General features: G+C 41.6%; 1 protein-coding gene across 1 annotated transcript in view; it reads right to left on the minus strand.

Moving 5' to 3' along the window:
* Positions 1–17,420, minus strand: part of LOC122808346 (calcium-binding mitochondrial carrier protein SCaMC-1-like) — a 771,574-nt gene that overhangs the window by 77,042 nt on the left and 677,112 nt on the right. The window contains exon 11 of the mRNA XM_044079312.1: positions 6,526–6,676. Coding sequence (XP_043935247.1) covers positions 6,526–6,676 — 151 coding nt within the window. The remainder of the gene's footprint in view (positions 1–6,525; positions 6,677–17,420) is intronic.

Consider the following 17,420-nt stretch of genomic DNA (forward strand, 5'->3'; position numbering starts at 1 on the left):
AATGTCTAGTACAGCAGGAATAGCTAAGCCTATGCTGAGGCAGGAGTGAGAAATCCCCAAGCCTCTTTTTAGAATCAGAGTAATCCTGGCTTTCCCAGCGAAAATGCTCCCCAAGAGTATGCAAGGTTTCAGCAAAAGAGAAATCCTCTGGGGGGAAGCAGAGGGAATAGAGTCCTCTGCATCGGAATCCTCATAGGTAGATAAGGGTAAATCCTGGTCATCAGAGGAAACAGAAATTTCAGAATCCTGATCAGAAAAATCATAAGCAAATTCAGTCCTAAGGTCTCTTAGAGGGGGAAGGTTGGCTTCCCCTGATTAAAGAAATAAGGTCTTCAGCCATTCTTCTCATTTTGTTTTTTAGGCATAGAGGCCTGACCATGCAGTCTGGACGTCGGTTTTCTAGGCATGGTTTGAGTTTTAGGCCTTGAAGAAGATGGTGCCTGTTTAATATGCAAGTCAGTAGGCCTGAATATACCCTCAGAAGCCGGTTCCTGCACAGCAGCTCTGGACCCATCCAAGGTAGACATCCGCAGGTTCCACAGTTGAAGCATCTCGCAGCATACCAAACTCCGAATGGGTCTCTGCAGAGGCCTGCGAATCTGAAGTAGTGGATATCAGGGGCTGCGAAAGTGCCTCACTGAGTACGGGCAAACTAGCGACTAGCTTAGGAGAAGCGTTGTCAACAGCTTTGGATCTAGGTGGCCTGTCTGTTTAGTCTTTATCTTTGCATTTTTTCAGAATGTCGGTAGTCGGGTGGCTTACCGAAGACATATCTGGATAACTGAACAGAGTACCAAAATTTTTAGAAGCGTAAATATACTGACGACAAACACTTTGTTGTTTAAATAAGGCACGAAACCGACAGCGAGGTATGTCGTGGTCAGGGCCTAGGCAAGGAATACAGTACAAATGAAAATCTTTACGAGGTGTTTGTTTTCCACAAGACCTACTGACTTTTACTGACATCGGCTTAGAGCAAGAAAAAGTTTCCCCAACGGGGTACTTAGCTTTAGTTGAAGACTTTTGGTTCTGAAACTCTAAAACGAAAATTTCAGGAGTCGGCTGACCGGCACTTGCGAACTGCTTCTGCTTCGGGCACCACATGGCAAGAAAGACTGATGTAATGGCGTTGACTGCATGCTTTATTCCCCTGACTACCTGATGTCATGGAAGACGAGACAGCAACAGACGCAGGACCAATGACTTTGATAATCAGGCCGATTGAGGGCTACTGCAAGCAGATCATCCAAATGTGATGACTGCAACAGTGAAACACGAAGAACATCTCTGAGGTTTGGAAAAGCATAGGCCCACGGCAGACAAGGTCTTCTCATCCTGCTCGCACCTGACTAATGTATCCTTGACCTTAGCACCGAACAGAGCTGATGGTTCGATAATGGTATTTAAAAAGGAAGACTTGAAGGAGTCCGCGAGGTCACAAATGTGCATCCAGGCGTGGCGTCTCATGACTATGCCTGCACCTGCAGCTCTAGCTACTCCTTCAGTTGTGTGGGACAGCAACCTCATGGACAAATTGGATATTGACTCTAGGGTGGCAAGTTGGGCAGCAACTTTATCACATGCTCCATCTGAAACTTGGCCCACGAGGGTCCAGGAGAGTTCGGTGATTAAATTTTTCTGGAGCATTGTAAAATGTGCCAAAAAGTTCAGAGACCTGACTGCAAAGGACGCGGATGCAAAAATTTGCTTCCCTAGCCTGTCCACCGCCCGGGACTCTCTGCTGTGCGGGTGGACAGCAGGACTCTCTTCCACAAGGACCTTTTTCGTGAGTGCCGCCACCACCATAGCGTCCACTGGCAAACCTCTAGACCAATGGGGTTGATCCTCTGGAGGGGAGAGTACCTTATCTGATCTCCTAGGGATGGACTCAACAGTGTCCGGGTTCTTCCATGCCTGCTGCATGATGAGCTTAACCAACTCATTAGCAGGGGGTGTCACCCAAGAAGTAGAGGGCCGCGAGCAAAAGGCCTGCAGGAATACGGATTCCTCCGAGGAAGGACTGGAGAGCTTCCAGTCACCCCTCTGTTTCAAGATTTCCAGGACGTCTCTAAAAGAGACATAGCTGGGGGTGACCGTGGGTATCCTTCCACATCATCGTAGTCTGTATCTTCCATGAGGGACTCCTCTGGGGAGTCCATGTGTTTCCTCTTACATGCCCGTTTCCGAGGGGGTTCTTCAGTGGGAGCATCCGAAGAAGACTCAAAGGGAAATACCTTGGACAGGGGCTTCCTGGGCCTTGTGCTCTCAGAGTCATGGGGGGGTGGCCTTTGACAGCTGCGGCTCAGAAGAAACTGGAGGGATGACCGATGTAGGAGGATTGCTAGAAGCAAGCACCCTCTCCATCACCCAGAAAGGGACCCACCCAAATAGGAGTGGGAACCCGGAACCGAAGACTACAATATCGGAACCAGATCACACCCTGCTCCACATGGTCTGCCCCCGGAGACGGAGCCTCACGCAAACTCAGGGAGTTAGTCACCCTTGGACCTGAAGACAGAACAGACAACACAGTCGGAACCGTGACCGGAACCGGAGGTTCCACCCCCAAGCATGGGATTGAGGAAGTGTGGATTCTGATGAAACTGACACCCAAAGGGGCCTCGGGGCCTCAGACACCGTCATGGTCGGTGCCGAGGAAAGGGGTCCTCTCGAAGACGGTGGGTAAATGAGCCTTGGAACAGAGGGATCCAAGGAAGGAGAATATGTAGGGGTTGCCTCTGTAACAGACCCAAAGCTCAGAGTGGGATGGGGTCTAGGAAAATTTGACATTCCCCTGGCGGTCAGCAGCTGGTCAAAAAGGCGCACCACATCCAATTCTGATAGGCTCCTGGTGGATCTTACCAATGCCCCTGAGGGGGAATCAGGCCGGTCCAGAAAGGGGCTGCAGGCTTGTCCGGCAAACGGGTCCACAGACTGGGTGTACTGGGTTCGTTGTGTAATACAGAACTGCAACGACAATTCCAGCTTGGAAACCGGCAACAAAGGAATGGTTGGAGCAGAGAACGGGCTTGGAGCCGAGGGAACAGCTGGGGTGGAAATCAATAACGGCTCCGTATTTGTTGTTGGAACGGAGATAGGGGATGTTGGTGCAAAGATGGAGGCAGACAAACTGGTCGGAACAGAGGTTGTAGTTGGCGCCGCAGTCAGTGTAGGCGCCGATGAGGCGACCTCGGTATACATCACTGGAGCCAAACTCGGAGCCGATGTGGTCGGAATAGAGGAGGCAGTACGGTGCTTGGAGGAAGACTTACGGACCTTGTGCTTATGGCTTTTACCCCCATCACCAGCCGGTGAAAAGGGTTCCGAGCGAGGAAGTTTCTTGTCCGCAGGAGGAGGGGATGAGACCTCCGTCGCAGAAATAGCCTCCGAAAAAGGCGAAGAAAGCATGCCCTTAAGTATCAATTTATTAAGTATCAATTTATTACGTCGCTCATTCAGCGTATGCTGACTGAAGCTGGCACAAATATCACATGGAGGTTTCGCTGACAAATGTGGAACCCCCAAACAGTAAACACACTCCTCATGAAGGTTGCTATTTGGGAGTTTACCACTACAAGAAGAGCAGTGCTTATACCCCGTAGTACCTTTCTTCTAAGACATAATAGAGAACACTCACACAGACACAAAAATATAGGAAAGAGTGAAGAAAGAGAAAATATGAACAATGGTACTGGGATACTACAAGGGTAGAAGGGCCAGTACCAACAATTGTACGAAAGGGATACCTGTGGGTAGAGCTGAGTGTAGTAACTAACAGGAAAAAAAAATCCACAAAACTTGTAAAACTTAGAAAGATAAATCACTTAGCTGGAGAGCTTGGTGAAACGCTGCTATACGGCTGTGCGGCAAATGAGATCTGAGGTAACTGAGTGAAGGGCATTGTGGGTAGCAGCTTAGCTCGAAAGTTTTTGGTGCACACAAGCTTGGTATAAGGCAGACTTTGTTCCGAGGGCTTGGAACCGAACCAATCAGTGATGAATAGGAAGAAGATTAACAACTTCAGATCAAAGCATTTAAAGATGCAGTGCACTCTAAACACAGGAAAAAAAATACAATTTAGAAGCCCTTAGCTTCAATTCTCTCACAATAGACTCACATTCATTTAAACTGGGAGAATTGCTAACATTCAAATAAACCTGCCAGTACATCTCTCTCTACAATAACCAATTCTGCCAATCACCACAAAAACACCTGTAACAATCTGCTCCAACACAAGAAATTTCAATCTAATAAAGCAAACACAAAGTGAGGCATGTCTTGCCAAAGCACTCTTATTGTTATTCTTCACAATGCTGTAGTGATGCTGATAAATCCTTCTGTTCAAGGCATTTTGAGTCTTGCCAACATAAAATGCAACACAGGTGCAGCATTTTGCAATGCAAATCAACCTCTCACTGTTGCAATTAAATTTACCTCGTGGCTTAACGTCCAAATTTTTCTCATATAAAGGACCCTCTGGACTGATTTAATAAAAGGACATTCATTACACCATCTGCATTCTGTTGTCAGAAAAACAGTTATAGAAAGCCGACAAACTGGCATCTCCAAAATCTTCTTAATGTTTGGTTTATTTTTAAAAGTAAAGCTTGGTGGAGATGCTCTAAGCATTGAGCAGTAATACCTTAAGGTTGTTTGGAGACTTTCACTATGTTAACAGTTTTGACTTTTTGGTATTGCCTAAAAAATCTCTTAAGTGCGTAGATACAGTTTTAGCCAATATCCAAAAGCCTGGGGGTACAGGTGTAGCCCATCCTTGGCAAAGCAAAAAGTTACATTGACCATATCCTCCTATGCTGACAGATATGGGAAACCCAAGTGCGACACCAGAAATTAAACAATATTAAAATAAATGTTATGTTCATACTATGGCATCATCCTTGGTGAAGGAAGAATGCTGTTCAAAGCATTCCAACACATTATGTCTCTTTTCATGCAGTCCAGTGAGGTATGCCTCAGGTCATTTAAACCCACATGGACTATGACACAATCATATTTGTATCTAGGGTGCAGTGACTTGAGTGCATGATATTGTGGAACCTGGCTCCAGATAGGCAACTAACCATTACCTCTTCCTTGTCTGATCTGATGAGTGGAGCATGTGTGTGTCACACAATGGAGTCCCAATGACAAGAGTATTAATTAGGTAAATTATATGCTTACCTTATGGGCTTTGCTCTTGAGGGAAGCATTGGTTGTAGGCTTATGAGAGATGTTTGGTGCTGCTTTTGGTGTGTGTTTTAGTGATTGCTGACTAGCAGTGTTGCTATTAGGCAGTCCTGGAGATTTAGCAAGGTTTCTTTTAAGCTCCTAAGCTTAAGACAAACTGTGTGCGGTTAGAGGTGTGTGTGAGGGAATGTAGTGTTGGTATTCCTGAGAACCTTGTCTGTGAGAGACATTTTTAGGTCTAAAAAAATTGTACATTTACATATCTCACATACTGTATTAATGATTAATTAGCTGTCTGAAGCAATGAGATAACTGTATACTGCCTTAAGATGCCCAAATCTACCAAGCTGGCCACAGAGACATTTAGAAACTGCATATCCAATGTTGTACAGTCCTGTAATAGGGTGGCCTATTAAGGACTAGGTTTTAAAAGGCGTATATCTCCCTAAGGTAGTTTCTGGGGTTAAAGGCAAGGTGTTGTACAGTACTACGATATAGTAGTGCTATTAGCTATGCAAATTTGTTTCAGTGGTTAAGAGTAAGATGTTATACAGTGCTGGGATATAGTAGTGCTATTCCACATACAAAAGCTAGTTGCACTAAGCTTAATTCTGCACAATGACATACCATTTAATAGGCTTCAGACCCAATCCTAACTTTTGTAGGGAAATTTTGCGTTCTATATGCTTGCTACCATACACAGCACTAACTGCTGCTGCTCAGTGGGTACCTCCACCCATGCAAACTTGCGTGATTTACCACAGTGAAAAGACAACTTAAAAGCGGACTCCTCTGCCCTCTAGCCAACAACCAACTACACTTTGAGCTCCTTGAGTTGGTTCTTAGCTGAAAGAGCTCAGGTAAACCCCTTCTGCTTGAAAAATACTCCAATACAGTAGTGATTGCTGTATAAAGGAATTACAAGTGCAGTAAATCAAGAAGTTATTCTTAGCTTAACTTGGGGGGGCTCTGGATGCAGGTAAAACACTTAAAATGTGTTGCAGAGTTCTCAGAGTTCTTTAAATGAATCTTGAATGTAGCATCTATTCTGAAAGATTTCAAGCTAAGACTCACAAAACAAACTCATACAACGAGCAACTTTTGAAAATACTGGTGTAGAAACACTATAGTTGTGTGCCTTATAATGGATTATTCAACATTAGGAATGGCTTAGACTAGTGTACCGATCATGATTATGTCTAGGTCTCATGAGGACAATGCAATAAATGTGCAACACTGACCATTCATCAACATACATTTACTTTGTATTTTTGTGAACAAGTCACCAACTGTAAACACATAGCACAACCTTCTAGAACTGTTAAGCAATCAACTCACCTTGTGCCTGCATGCGAGTCCTAATAAGAGCCAAGGGGTAGCTAGCTAGTTGGCCACATGTACTGGACATGGTACCACATGCTAGCAACACCAATATACCTGGATTTGCAGTGTCTTTGGCATAATTCTGTAGCCAGAAATTCTTCAGGGTCTAGAACACAAAATACCAAAGTGAAAAAATTTCAGCTCTGCAGAGTGGCAATATTTTCTAAGAACCAATGAAAAATATAACAGACAAACATTTAAATTTCAGGTAAAAACAAAACCCACCCCAAAAGTGTACAGTTTATTTAAACTTTGTTAAGAAAGTTCATGGTCCAAAGGCCATTTTCATCCATAGCCTGGGCCTTAAGGCAGCAAACAAACAGATAACGCACTTGATTATCTAAAATGTACATAAAAGCATGAGAAAAGAACAGACTCCTAAGTTCCACTTAATGTTGGTAGAACACACTGCCTTACTGGCATATGGGTAGTAGTGCCCTGCTACCCTCAGTCCGTCAACGATCTGAACTTCTCCCACTGCATGTCTATATGTGAGAAGGACCAATCAGCTGCCAGATCAGGATAGTCCCTCAAAGCCACAGAAGAACCTCTACACTTTTTCTTGGGTTTAAAAGTGCAGACAGATGGAAATGCAAGCTTTGTGAACACATACTGTTCCAAGCCAAAAACCATACACCTCACACACCCCCAACAAAAGATGCTAAACAAAAAACAGCAGCAACTGTCAAACTACGTACAGCCAATTTACTGGGATGGTGGGAGGGTGCTGCCAGTACAGCAGTGTGTTCTACGGACATCTACTGTTACAGACTGTAGTATGTCCAACAAACACACTGCCTTAATGGCATAAGCTTACCCAACCTGGAAGGTGGAAGGATAAGGGTCCAGAATCCCCTAGAAAATGGTCCTCAAAAAGCCTGCTTTGGATCTACAAAATGTAAACAGTTTGTTGTGCTTCATGGACAGAGGACCAAGTTGCTGCCTCTAGAATACTTTGAGTCCACTCCTTTCCAATATAACGAAGAAGAGGAAAATGCAGGGACTTCCAAGATGGCTGCACAGTGAGTAAAAGCTTAATTTCAGCTCTCCCAGTGAGAGATCAGAAACTCACAAGAGAGACGGTGAACTTATTTTTTTGGGTATATTTCAGTAACTGACTAGTAAGTGCACTGCCTGGATGCCAGCAAAAAATAAATTTAGAGAACCTGAAAGAAAATCAAAAACAAAAGGGGAAGAAAAAACACTGACTGGGAAGAATACTGCAACTGTTCATCAAAAAGCAGGGCAAGCTCAAGCTTTGGTGAAAGACATGACTTCCTAGAAGAAAAACAAGCCAAATGTACTCAGAGCCGATTAAAATAAATGAAACACTGATGGAGTATATCAACTCAAATAACAAAAGTCTGGATAAAAATGAAAAAGATATTCAGATGAGGTTATAAAACACAAAAACCGAAGGTCGAAATGAAGAAAAGTCTGGCTGAATACGAGGCTGCTCAAGAGATGTTTAAAAAAATGAGAATAAAGCCAGCACCTCGAGTGGTTCCAATACATTGAATTTTATTGCACAAAAACTAGACCGGTTTCAGCTATTCAAGCTTGAATAGCTGAAACCGGTCTAGTTTTTGTGCAATAAAAATCAATGTATTGGAACCACTCGAGGTGCTGGCTTTATTCTCATTATTGTTCAAACAAGCTTGGTTGCCGAGCACCAGTCGTACTTGCTAGCTTGCTTCTTAACTTAATACTCCATGTTTAAAAAAATAACAGAATTAGAGGACAGAGCATGCAGAGGAAACCGGTTATTTTCTGTTGTACCACAGAAGGTGGAAGGAACAGATTGTATTAATTTTATGAAAGCACAAATCAGCAACTTGACTGGTACTCCACAACAGGAGTTAAATAAAGACGCATTGCATTGTGTGTATACTCCAACCCTGGCCATGAGAAAGCAACCTCTACCTTTAGTAGTAAAGATGCAATCCTACCAGCAAAAGGAGTTGATTCTGACAAAACTGTGGCAGAAGGACAAAGTACTATAAAGTGGAGACAGTAATGTTTTAGTAGAAAATGATTACTCACCGTACACTAGCCAGACTAGGAGTACATTTATTCCTCTAATCAGGGAATGTCGAGAAGCAAGCGTGAGACTCAAAGTGATGTACCTAGCTGTCTTCAAAATATTCTTTCCTGGAGGGACAAAATCATTTTTGATGCAGTACATTCTAAAGAGGAAATACTAAAGTTTGTCCAACAAAAAGTGAACTGTGAAATAGATTCTGCTTCTTGTTCTTCTGGTAATAAAGACCAGAGAGAGACTGTGCCAGTGAAACCTTTTCCAGTGTTTCAACAGAAAATGCTTTGACACATAGTAAAAAGCACAACAACTGAGTAGAAGAGCCAAGAGTATGTTGGAAAGTAACCACAGACTGGATTTGGGAAATGGAGATAAACAGGAATAAAACCAGCAACTCGGAAACTGACAAGTAAATGTGGGAAAGCATTAATTATATCCGAGAAACATGACAGAACAAGAAAACCTGGAAATACTGGACTTTTTTTTAACTGTGTTAAACTAGCTGGGGGACTTTAAAAGTATATGCCCTACTTCTTGTCATTACTGTTTGGAGGAACACTTAGCAGAGGGGAATAGGAAGGAAAGCATTAACTACAAGTAAAACAAACTTTTGTTCTTAACAGTACTATTTGTATACTGCATGTTATCTGCATGCTATAAAGTAAAGTTTTTCAGTTATTTAAAGGTAATGGGGATAGTAAAGTAAACAGGTGCCATTTTTTTCCCTTTTCTCTTGCTCCTTGTTCAGTTTTAAGAAATCTTGACAATGCAATGTATAAAAACAGATGAAAGTTTGTTCAAAAGAGTAATACAGAAAAACATGTTTTTTCTCATTCTTGCATAAGGGAATGAGCTGGATTAAGGTTACTGGCCTAATCTAGTAACAAGTTTTAAGAGAAAGCAAATAAATAAAAAGAACACAGAATATAATAAAACTCTCCTCTAGCAATTACCTGTAGAAGCTAACCAGTATCTGGTTCTCGTGTCTCCATGAAGACATTCTGATAAAGACTAATAAAAACGGAATACTTCTTTCTTTTAATGGCTAGGTGATAATGTTTTCTGAATGCATTAAAGTGTTTTCTTTCTAGGAGAGCAAAAATAATGTTTTCTGAATGCATTCAAGTGTTTTCTTTCTAGGAGAGCAAAAAGGATAAGACAAAACCCGAAGATAAAATGTCTAATATTTGAAGATGTACATAGTTTTGTGAGTAAATATTAAGTCAATAGATTTTTGGGGTGCATCTGTTTTTTTTTGTTTGAGGGATTTCAACAAAACAAAACTTTGTAAGATGTGACAAACTCAAACTGATATGGCAAGAAACTATATAAAAAGACAACCTGCCAAACATTAGTGTGCACATGTAATACAAAAACTGATAGCAGAAACTTAAAAAAAACTGTAGCAAATAAAAGGTGAGAATAATAACTTTTCAACATGAGCCTTTCGATATTATCTTTAAATGTTAATGGTCTCACAGATATATATATATATATATATATATATATATATACACACACACACACACACACACACACACACACACACTAAAAGAAAGAGTAGTGAACTATATTAATAATAGAGTGCAAATAGCTGTTACAGGAGACACATTTGGAAAGAATGAACATGTGAATTTGATAAAGAAATGTTTTCAAAATGGTAATTCAGCGGAATACCTGGGACAAAGGAAAAGACGAGTACTTATTAATTGCAAGAGAAGTTCCAATAGTGATAGAAGAGTATAAAACAGATAATGGTAGACGTGTAGTACTAATGGGCTACTGGTAAAGGGGAAGGATTACACTGGCATGCATTTATATTCCACCTAAAACTGCTATAACAGAGCTTAAGAAAATTCTGGGAGAAATAATCAGTTTTCAGCAGGGAATATTTTTTATAGGTGGGGACTGGAATTTGATTTGCAGCAAGGAAACCGTGTCTGGGGAGCCCAGAAATTAAAATACAACAAAAGGAGGGTAGACTTCTGATGAAATTCATGAAAATATTTGGCATAGAAGATGTGAATTCAGTAGCAGGAGTTCAGAGTGAATTTGCATATTATTCCCCAAGATGCAAAAACTGGACTAGGCTAGACAGAACTTACATTCCACCGGAACATATGCATTTAACTGAAAATTTTGATAAGCATCCAATAATTATTTCAGATCATGCGCCAAAAAAAGCTAAAATAAAAATGCAGGGTAATGAAATAAAAATGACAGACTGGCGCTTTCCCACCTATCTGCTGAAGAGAGAGGAATTTAAGGAATGGGTAGTGGAAATTATTCAGGAGTTATTACAGAAGAAAGAAATTTCTTCTGAAAAAATAGCTAAGGAGTGCAGGAGCGGCCTTAAGTCAATTGGTGCCCTAGGCAAAAGGGCTCTATGGCGCCCCCCACACCACCACCCGGTGCCCCCATCCTGGTCTAAATACAAAAGATAAATACTAGAAAAGTGCCCCTGCTACAGCGCCACCCTAGGCGGCCGCCTAGTTGGCCTATGCCTAAGGTCAGCTATGAGGGAGTGGGATACAATTAAAGTGGAGTTTAAAACAGGTGGAAATAAATGGAAGAGATATGGTTGGGAATCAGAATTATTTAGAGGGACTGACAAATGTTGAGGTATTGCAGAGTTGGGGGAGTGTCACAGAACAGGGGGAGGAGCAGTTCCAGAGTGCTAAGCAGAGGATGGTGGACTGCCTTGATAGTATACATGAGTTTAGAAAGATTGCTGTTAAGCAAATGTTTTCTGATAATAATGCCAGTGTGTAGGGATGTTTAGCACAAAGACTCAGCCAGCACAGTGTGGAAGGGGTTGTTGCTAGGCTTGAGCAACCTGTGGCAGGGAGGATGGTGAGAAATCCTGTGGAAGTACTAGAAATATTTCACAAATTCTATGGGGGTCTGTATAAAATGGAGAGGTGTAGAGATCAAGAAGGGATACAAACTGCAATGCTTATAGAAGAATTGAATATGCTGGGGTTTGAGGTGGATAAGGCTAAATTGCTAGTGGTTAATATAGGAGGATGGTGTTGTATAGCCAGGTCAAAAGTCCCTAGGAATAGGTGGTGTTCCTGTGGAGGTTTGGAGGGAGACGACTGGTGAAAATCTGGTGGGTTTTGTTTAAAAGTGTTTTAGGAGGGGGAGGGGTGCCAACTTCCTGGAGGAGAATTGTGATGGTTGTAGTGCCTAGAGAAGGTGGGGCCCTGTTGGATCCAACTTCATGTAGGCCCGTTTCAATCCTGTACCATGATTATAAAGTGTTTGTGTCTATGGTAGCTGGAGGAATGGCAGGGGTGATTCCAGGATTGGTGGACATGGATTGATGGGGTTTTGTGGGGGGGAGGCAAGCATTTGACAACACTGACATAACACTTATGATCCAGAGGGAAGCTGATCGTGGGAAAGTGACATTGTTGTTGGTGTGTCTTAGTGCAGCAACAACATTTGGCAGAGTGGGCAGGGGGGTTTGTAAGTATTTGTATGGAGGGTAATTAATAAAGAGGTAAAGGATTTTATCTGGAATGGGAAGACAGGAGTCAAGTGAGATAAGCTGATTCTTCCAACTGAACAAGGCGTTTTGGGATTACGAGATTTTAAGGGGTATTTTCAAAGCTACACAGTTAAGGCTCATATACATAACACAAATAGAAACCTATAATTCAAAGTGGAAAGGGGGGAAGCTTAAAAAACAAAGGAGAGACTGTGATTTTAGATGCAAATCCTTGAGAATAACAACCAAGCAGAATATTATATTTATAAAGTATATTTATAAAATAGCAGAAAGTATGCTAAGAACTAATGCAACATGGAAATGGAGAAAGGAGATTCTGCTGACAGAGATGCGAGGACTGCAAGTAGGGATACAGACAATAGGCAAGAGATGGGTGGAATTTATTGGAGAAAACTGGTAATATACTGGTAGCAAATAATTAGAGCGGGAAAGGTAACAATGCGAAGAGGCCAAGAATTTATTTGGACTTCAGGACAGAGTTTGTCCTCCCTATCAATGATTGACGGAGTACAGGCAAAGAAAGAAATTGGGGAATTTGACTAAAAACTCTGGCAAGAGACCAACAATGCCTAAGCAAGAGACCAACAATGCCAGAGTTTTTAGTCAAATCTAAAACAGATGCTGTTTTTAAAAAAGTAATTAGTACAGCATACAAAATATAGCATTACAACTATAGAAATCAGAGGAGGTTAGAAAGGACTTGGAAGAGAGACTGGATAAGCAATTCGCAAATAATGAAGATATACACATCTCCCAAATATGTTACTAGAAGATTTTGGATCTTTGATTGGAAGTGTTTACATAGATATTTTTATACTAAAGTAGTCTCCAAAAGAATTTTTCCTTAGGTAGACAGCAAAGGTTGGAGGTGTGATGGGGCAAGAAAAGGTAAAACTGGTAACGTATCTTCTGGGAGTTTAATGAGTTGGTAGACTTTAAAGATTCCCTGCAGACTGCTCTGTCAGAGACAATGGGTGTGCAAACTGGTGTAACTAAGGAAATTTTTTTGAGTTATGATACAGAATTGGAATTGCCTACACATACAGTAAGGTTTTGCTTAGTCTAATTATGGTGGCTGCCAAAAAAAGCAATTACTACAAAATGGAAATCAAAGTCTAAACCAACTAGAAGTTGTGAATATACTAAGACAGATAAACATCTGGAACTGGGATCTTTAGAATAGGGGTAGGAACAAATTGCACAAGAAAAATGAGAATTGTGGGGACAATACACTGAGGAGGAGCAAGGTTTAAAAGAAGGCAGGATTTGAATGAGCTATGTAATGTTTGACTGACAATGACTGCATAGACTATATAAATGATGTATAATATGTTTGCAACTACAATTATGTCAACATGGTTTGTAATGTTGAATGTCTGGAAATAAAATTACGTTAATACGCAATGTTTTCATGTACATAAATGTATGATTGCCTATGTCATATACGATAATTTAATAAAGATGTTTCTTGTTAAAAAAACAGAAGAGGAAAAGGCCCTACTGGTATGTACCCTTTACCTTGTCTGGATTCGCCTTACACTCACCTTGGAAACAAAAACAGACAACCAATGTGCAAAGGTTTGCATAGATCCATCCTAGTTGGCCTTTCTTTGCCCCGTAGAAGGAAATAAAAAGCCTTTCAATCCTTCCTAAAGGGCTTTGTTCTGTCAAAGTAGTACCTGAGCTGCCAATGCACATCCAAAGATATGAAGTATTCCCCGCACTCTTTCTCCCTCATTCTTAGGGTTTGGAAAGAATAAAGGTGAAGTAATGGGCTGATTCAGAAAGAACTCCAAAACCACATTTGGCATCAAAGGAAGGAAGGATTAGTGTGCAACACAACACTAACTTTATGGAAAATAATGTAAGGGTGTTTCCACCGTGACAGCCTGCAGCTCAGGAACTTGCCATGCAAATGTCATAGCAATAAGCAAAACAGTCTTCCAGTCTTAAGAACTTAAGATCAGTGTGAAACTATGGCTAGAAAGGTGGTAATGCTAATTTTTCCAGAACGCAGTGAAGATCCCATGAAGGAGAATTTTTTCTTGGAAGGGGATCTCATATGCAACACTCTTTTCATGAACTTTTTTCCAAAAAAGAAAGAGGAGGGTCCACAGGCAGACATGCACAGATGAATGCTAAATGCATCTTAAATGATGCATATGATAAGCCATCCTGAAGTATCTCACAAAAATATTTCAAGACCAGAGGAATATTAACCTCAACAAACTCCCATTTCAATTTAGGCACCACTTACAAAACCTCATCCATTTATAAACGTTAGATTTTCTAGTAGCAAGATTTCTGGACTCAACACCTGCTTACGCATCCTCATGAAACAAATGCCTAAACAGAGTCAAGATTGAATCATTCAGGCTATCAGCTGAAGTTTCCCCAAATCTGGGTGTACCTGTCACCGCTGAGCCTGAGTGAGCAAATCCAGAGTTTGAGAAAGTTTGTGGTAATTGCCCTTGGATAATACCATTAACAGGGAGAACCAAGACTGCTTGGGTCAACAAGGTGTCACCACAATGAAAGCACCTTCTGAATCAGTGGAAAAGAGTGGAAATGCACACAGGTGTATTCCTGTCCACTGGAACAAGAATGCATCTGTCCTCAAGTATGGCTGCAAGGATATCTAGAACAGAATTTCTCTAGTTCTCAGTTTTGAAAGGAGGCAAACAGAGCTACTTGAAACATTCCTCCTATCTGGACTAGTTCCTGCAGCACCACTGCCTTGAGCTTCCACTTGTGTAGGTCCTCCCAGGAACTGTTCAGCCTGCCATAACATTCTGCTCCGATGGGATGTATGAAGCCTGAAGAGTAAGAATGATGACATGTCAGCTACAGGGCCATCACTGCCAACTGGCACAGTGGGCAAGAGAAAGTACACCATAGTTTGTTGAGACATTACATCACTGCAGTGTTATCTGTAATCACCTGGAGTCCATAGGTGATGAAAAGTCTTTAAGGTGTGATTCACTGCCAACACCTCCTTGATTCTGATGGCTTTCATGCATCCTTGGGCCCCCCAAAATGGCTTGCACTTGCTTCCCATGCAAAGTCTGACCAATCTATCTGGAAAGACTGCACAGTTGTCAGGGGAAGAACAGAAGTCGTGCAGTGACGTTCAACTCTTCTCTCCACCATTGTAATTCTAGTCTGATGAAAGAAGCACCAATAACTGGGTTTCCAGGGAATTAAGATGTTGGGTCCAACAATTTTGGACATACCACTGAATTCTTCTCATGTGAAGACAAGTCAGTGGCATCATAAGAATTATGGATGCTATTACTTCAAGAATTTTCAGGAATTCTCAGGCTGAGTCGACATTCCTCTTGAAGAATTCCAAAAACACAGCTTGGTAAGATATTATCTTATCTTCAGGAGAAATGCCATTCTTAAGCTGGAGTCACTTAGGCTCCCTAGAAAAAAGAGCCTTTGTGATGGGCTTCAAGGCAGAACTTAAAAAGGCTAAACTTGTACCCTAAAAAACACAGTAAGGTGAAATCTTCTCCAATGACTCCAAATACCTGGATGTAGACACTGCACAAATCAGCATGTCATCTAGATAAAGAAAGATGTGGATGTCCATAGTCTGGCAAAGGCCCCTACCAGGGAAAGGCATTTTGTAAACACTCAAGGAGCAGTGGATAGCCCAAAGCTCAATACAGAAAACTGAAAGCGAGACCCAGAGACAACAACTCTCAGATACCCCCAAAAGTGATGAGCAATGGGGATATGACAATAGGCATCCCTCAAGTCCGGGGTCACCATAAAGCAGTGTTCCAGCAGAAGACTCTGTAGAATGAGCATCTTGAACTTGGGAACCTGGATAAAGGTGTTCAGAAAGGAATGGTCCAATGCTGGTTTCCACAAAAGTTCTTTTTTGGGAACAAGGAAAATTTGAGAATAAAAATCCCTCATTCTCTTGGAAGGAGGTTCTACTACCCCTGAGTTTAGCACATTCTGGAGAACAGGAGGGAATAAAACACTTGTCTGGCAGATGAGGGGAAAACCCCTTGGATGGATGAGGATTGATCTTTACACTGCCATCAGTAACCCCTGCCCACAATGTTGAGAAAACAAATGGTCAGAAACCACTGGTGGCCATGATGCCTTCTGAGTGACAATTTTAGAGTTGTACCATCTGGTGAGGGGCTTGGAAAAGATGGAGTGTCCCATCTTGGCAGGCAAACTGGCAGGTTATTCTTTCTGTAAAATGGACCCCTCCTGTTGGGGCTGGCAGAGCTCTCGCCCAGCAGTTTCCTTTTATTGTTAGGATGGCTAAGAAGTCTCTGAAAATTATCCTGCTTAAAGGAGAACTTGGGACCATGCATGAAACATTTTTGACACCCCTTGAATTAATTTACCTCTATAATCTCAGTGTTTAAGGAGCCGATTAGTTGCTGTACCAAACACACCATCAGATTCAACAGGAGCACTCAAAATCTCATTTTGTACCTCATAGAAATTCTGGCTATGCAACCAAGCACACCTACTCAAAACTACAGACAACACTGCATTTCTAGAAATATTGTCAGCCCCTCCAAGGGACTCTTTAAAAAGAAGTTATATACTCATCATAACATTCCATCTGTGTTGTCCATTTTCATTTTTCCTCCACCGCTGTGTCTGGATCCAAACCTTGGATCTAACTCGGCTATTACCAACTCTCTTGGTATCCAGAAAGCTCTTGAACTTCTCCCTTACTTATAAAACTCCAATCCCTAACATACCTCAGACCTTTTTTGCTGATTTACATAAGTAAATCCTGTAGATCAGTGTGTGAGATATACCTTTAAGAAGCATTCCAGTCAGTGGGCACATGCATATAAGTACTGAGCACGTGCAAGCAACAGTTCCATTTTGAGTAAGCAGCCAGAGTGAGATGCGTGTGTGTAGTAGTCAGTTCATTTGTTCAGGTTTAATGTTCCTGCTATCCATCCTGCTGTATTTGTATGCAATAAACGACTTAAATGAACACCTTTATTGGTATGTACAAGAGGAGCGACATGGTGTCAGAATGGGATCCAGAGTTACAACCGTGAGGCAACCAGTTAGAAATGTATGAATACACAGGAGTGGACCATCTCTACTTCTCAAACGACTTGCAAACAGGTCAAACAAATTCCAGGTACTAAAAACTCACTTAAATGATTTTTCAAACTACAAATATAAAACAAAGCACTCAAAATGCTCAAAACGAACTTCTAATTAAACGAAATGTCCGAAACTGTGACATATTGATAAAAATATTCAAAATTATGAAAACGTTTGAAACAATATCCAAATTGC

The sequence above is a fragment of the Protopterus annectens genome, chromosome 8.part0, assembly GCF_019279795.1.
Source record: "Protopterus annectens isolate FY-2018-M chromosome 8.part0, PAN1.0, whole genome shotgun sequence".
NCBI classification, from domain to species: domain Eukaryota; kingdom Metazoa; phylum Chordata; order Ceratodontiformes; family Protopteridae; genus Protopterus; species Protopterus annectens.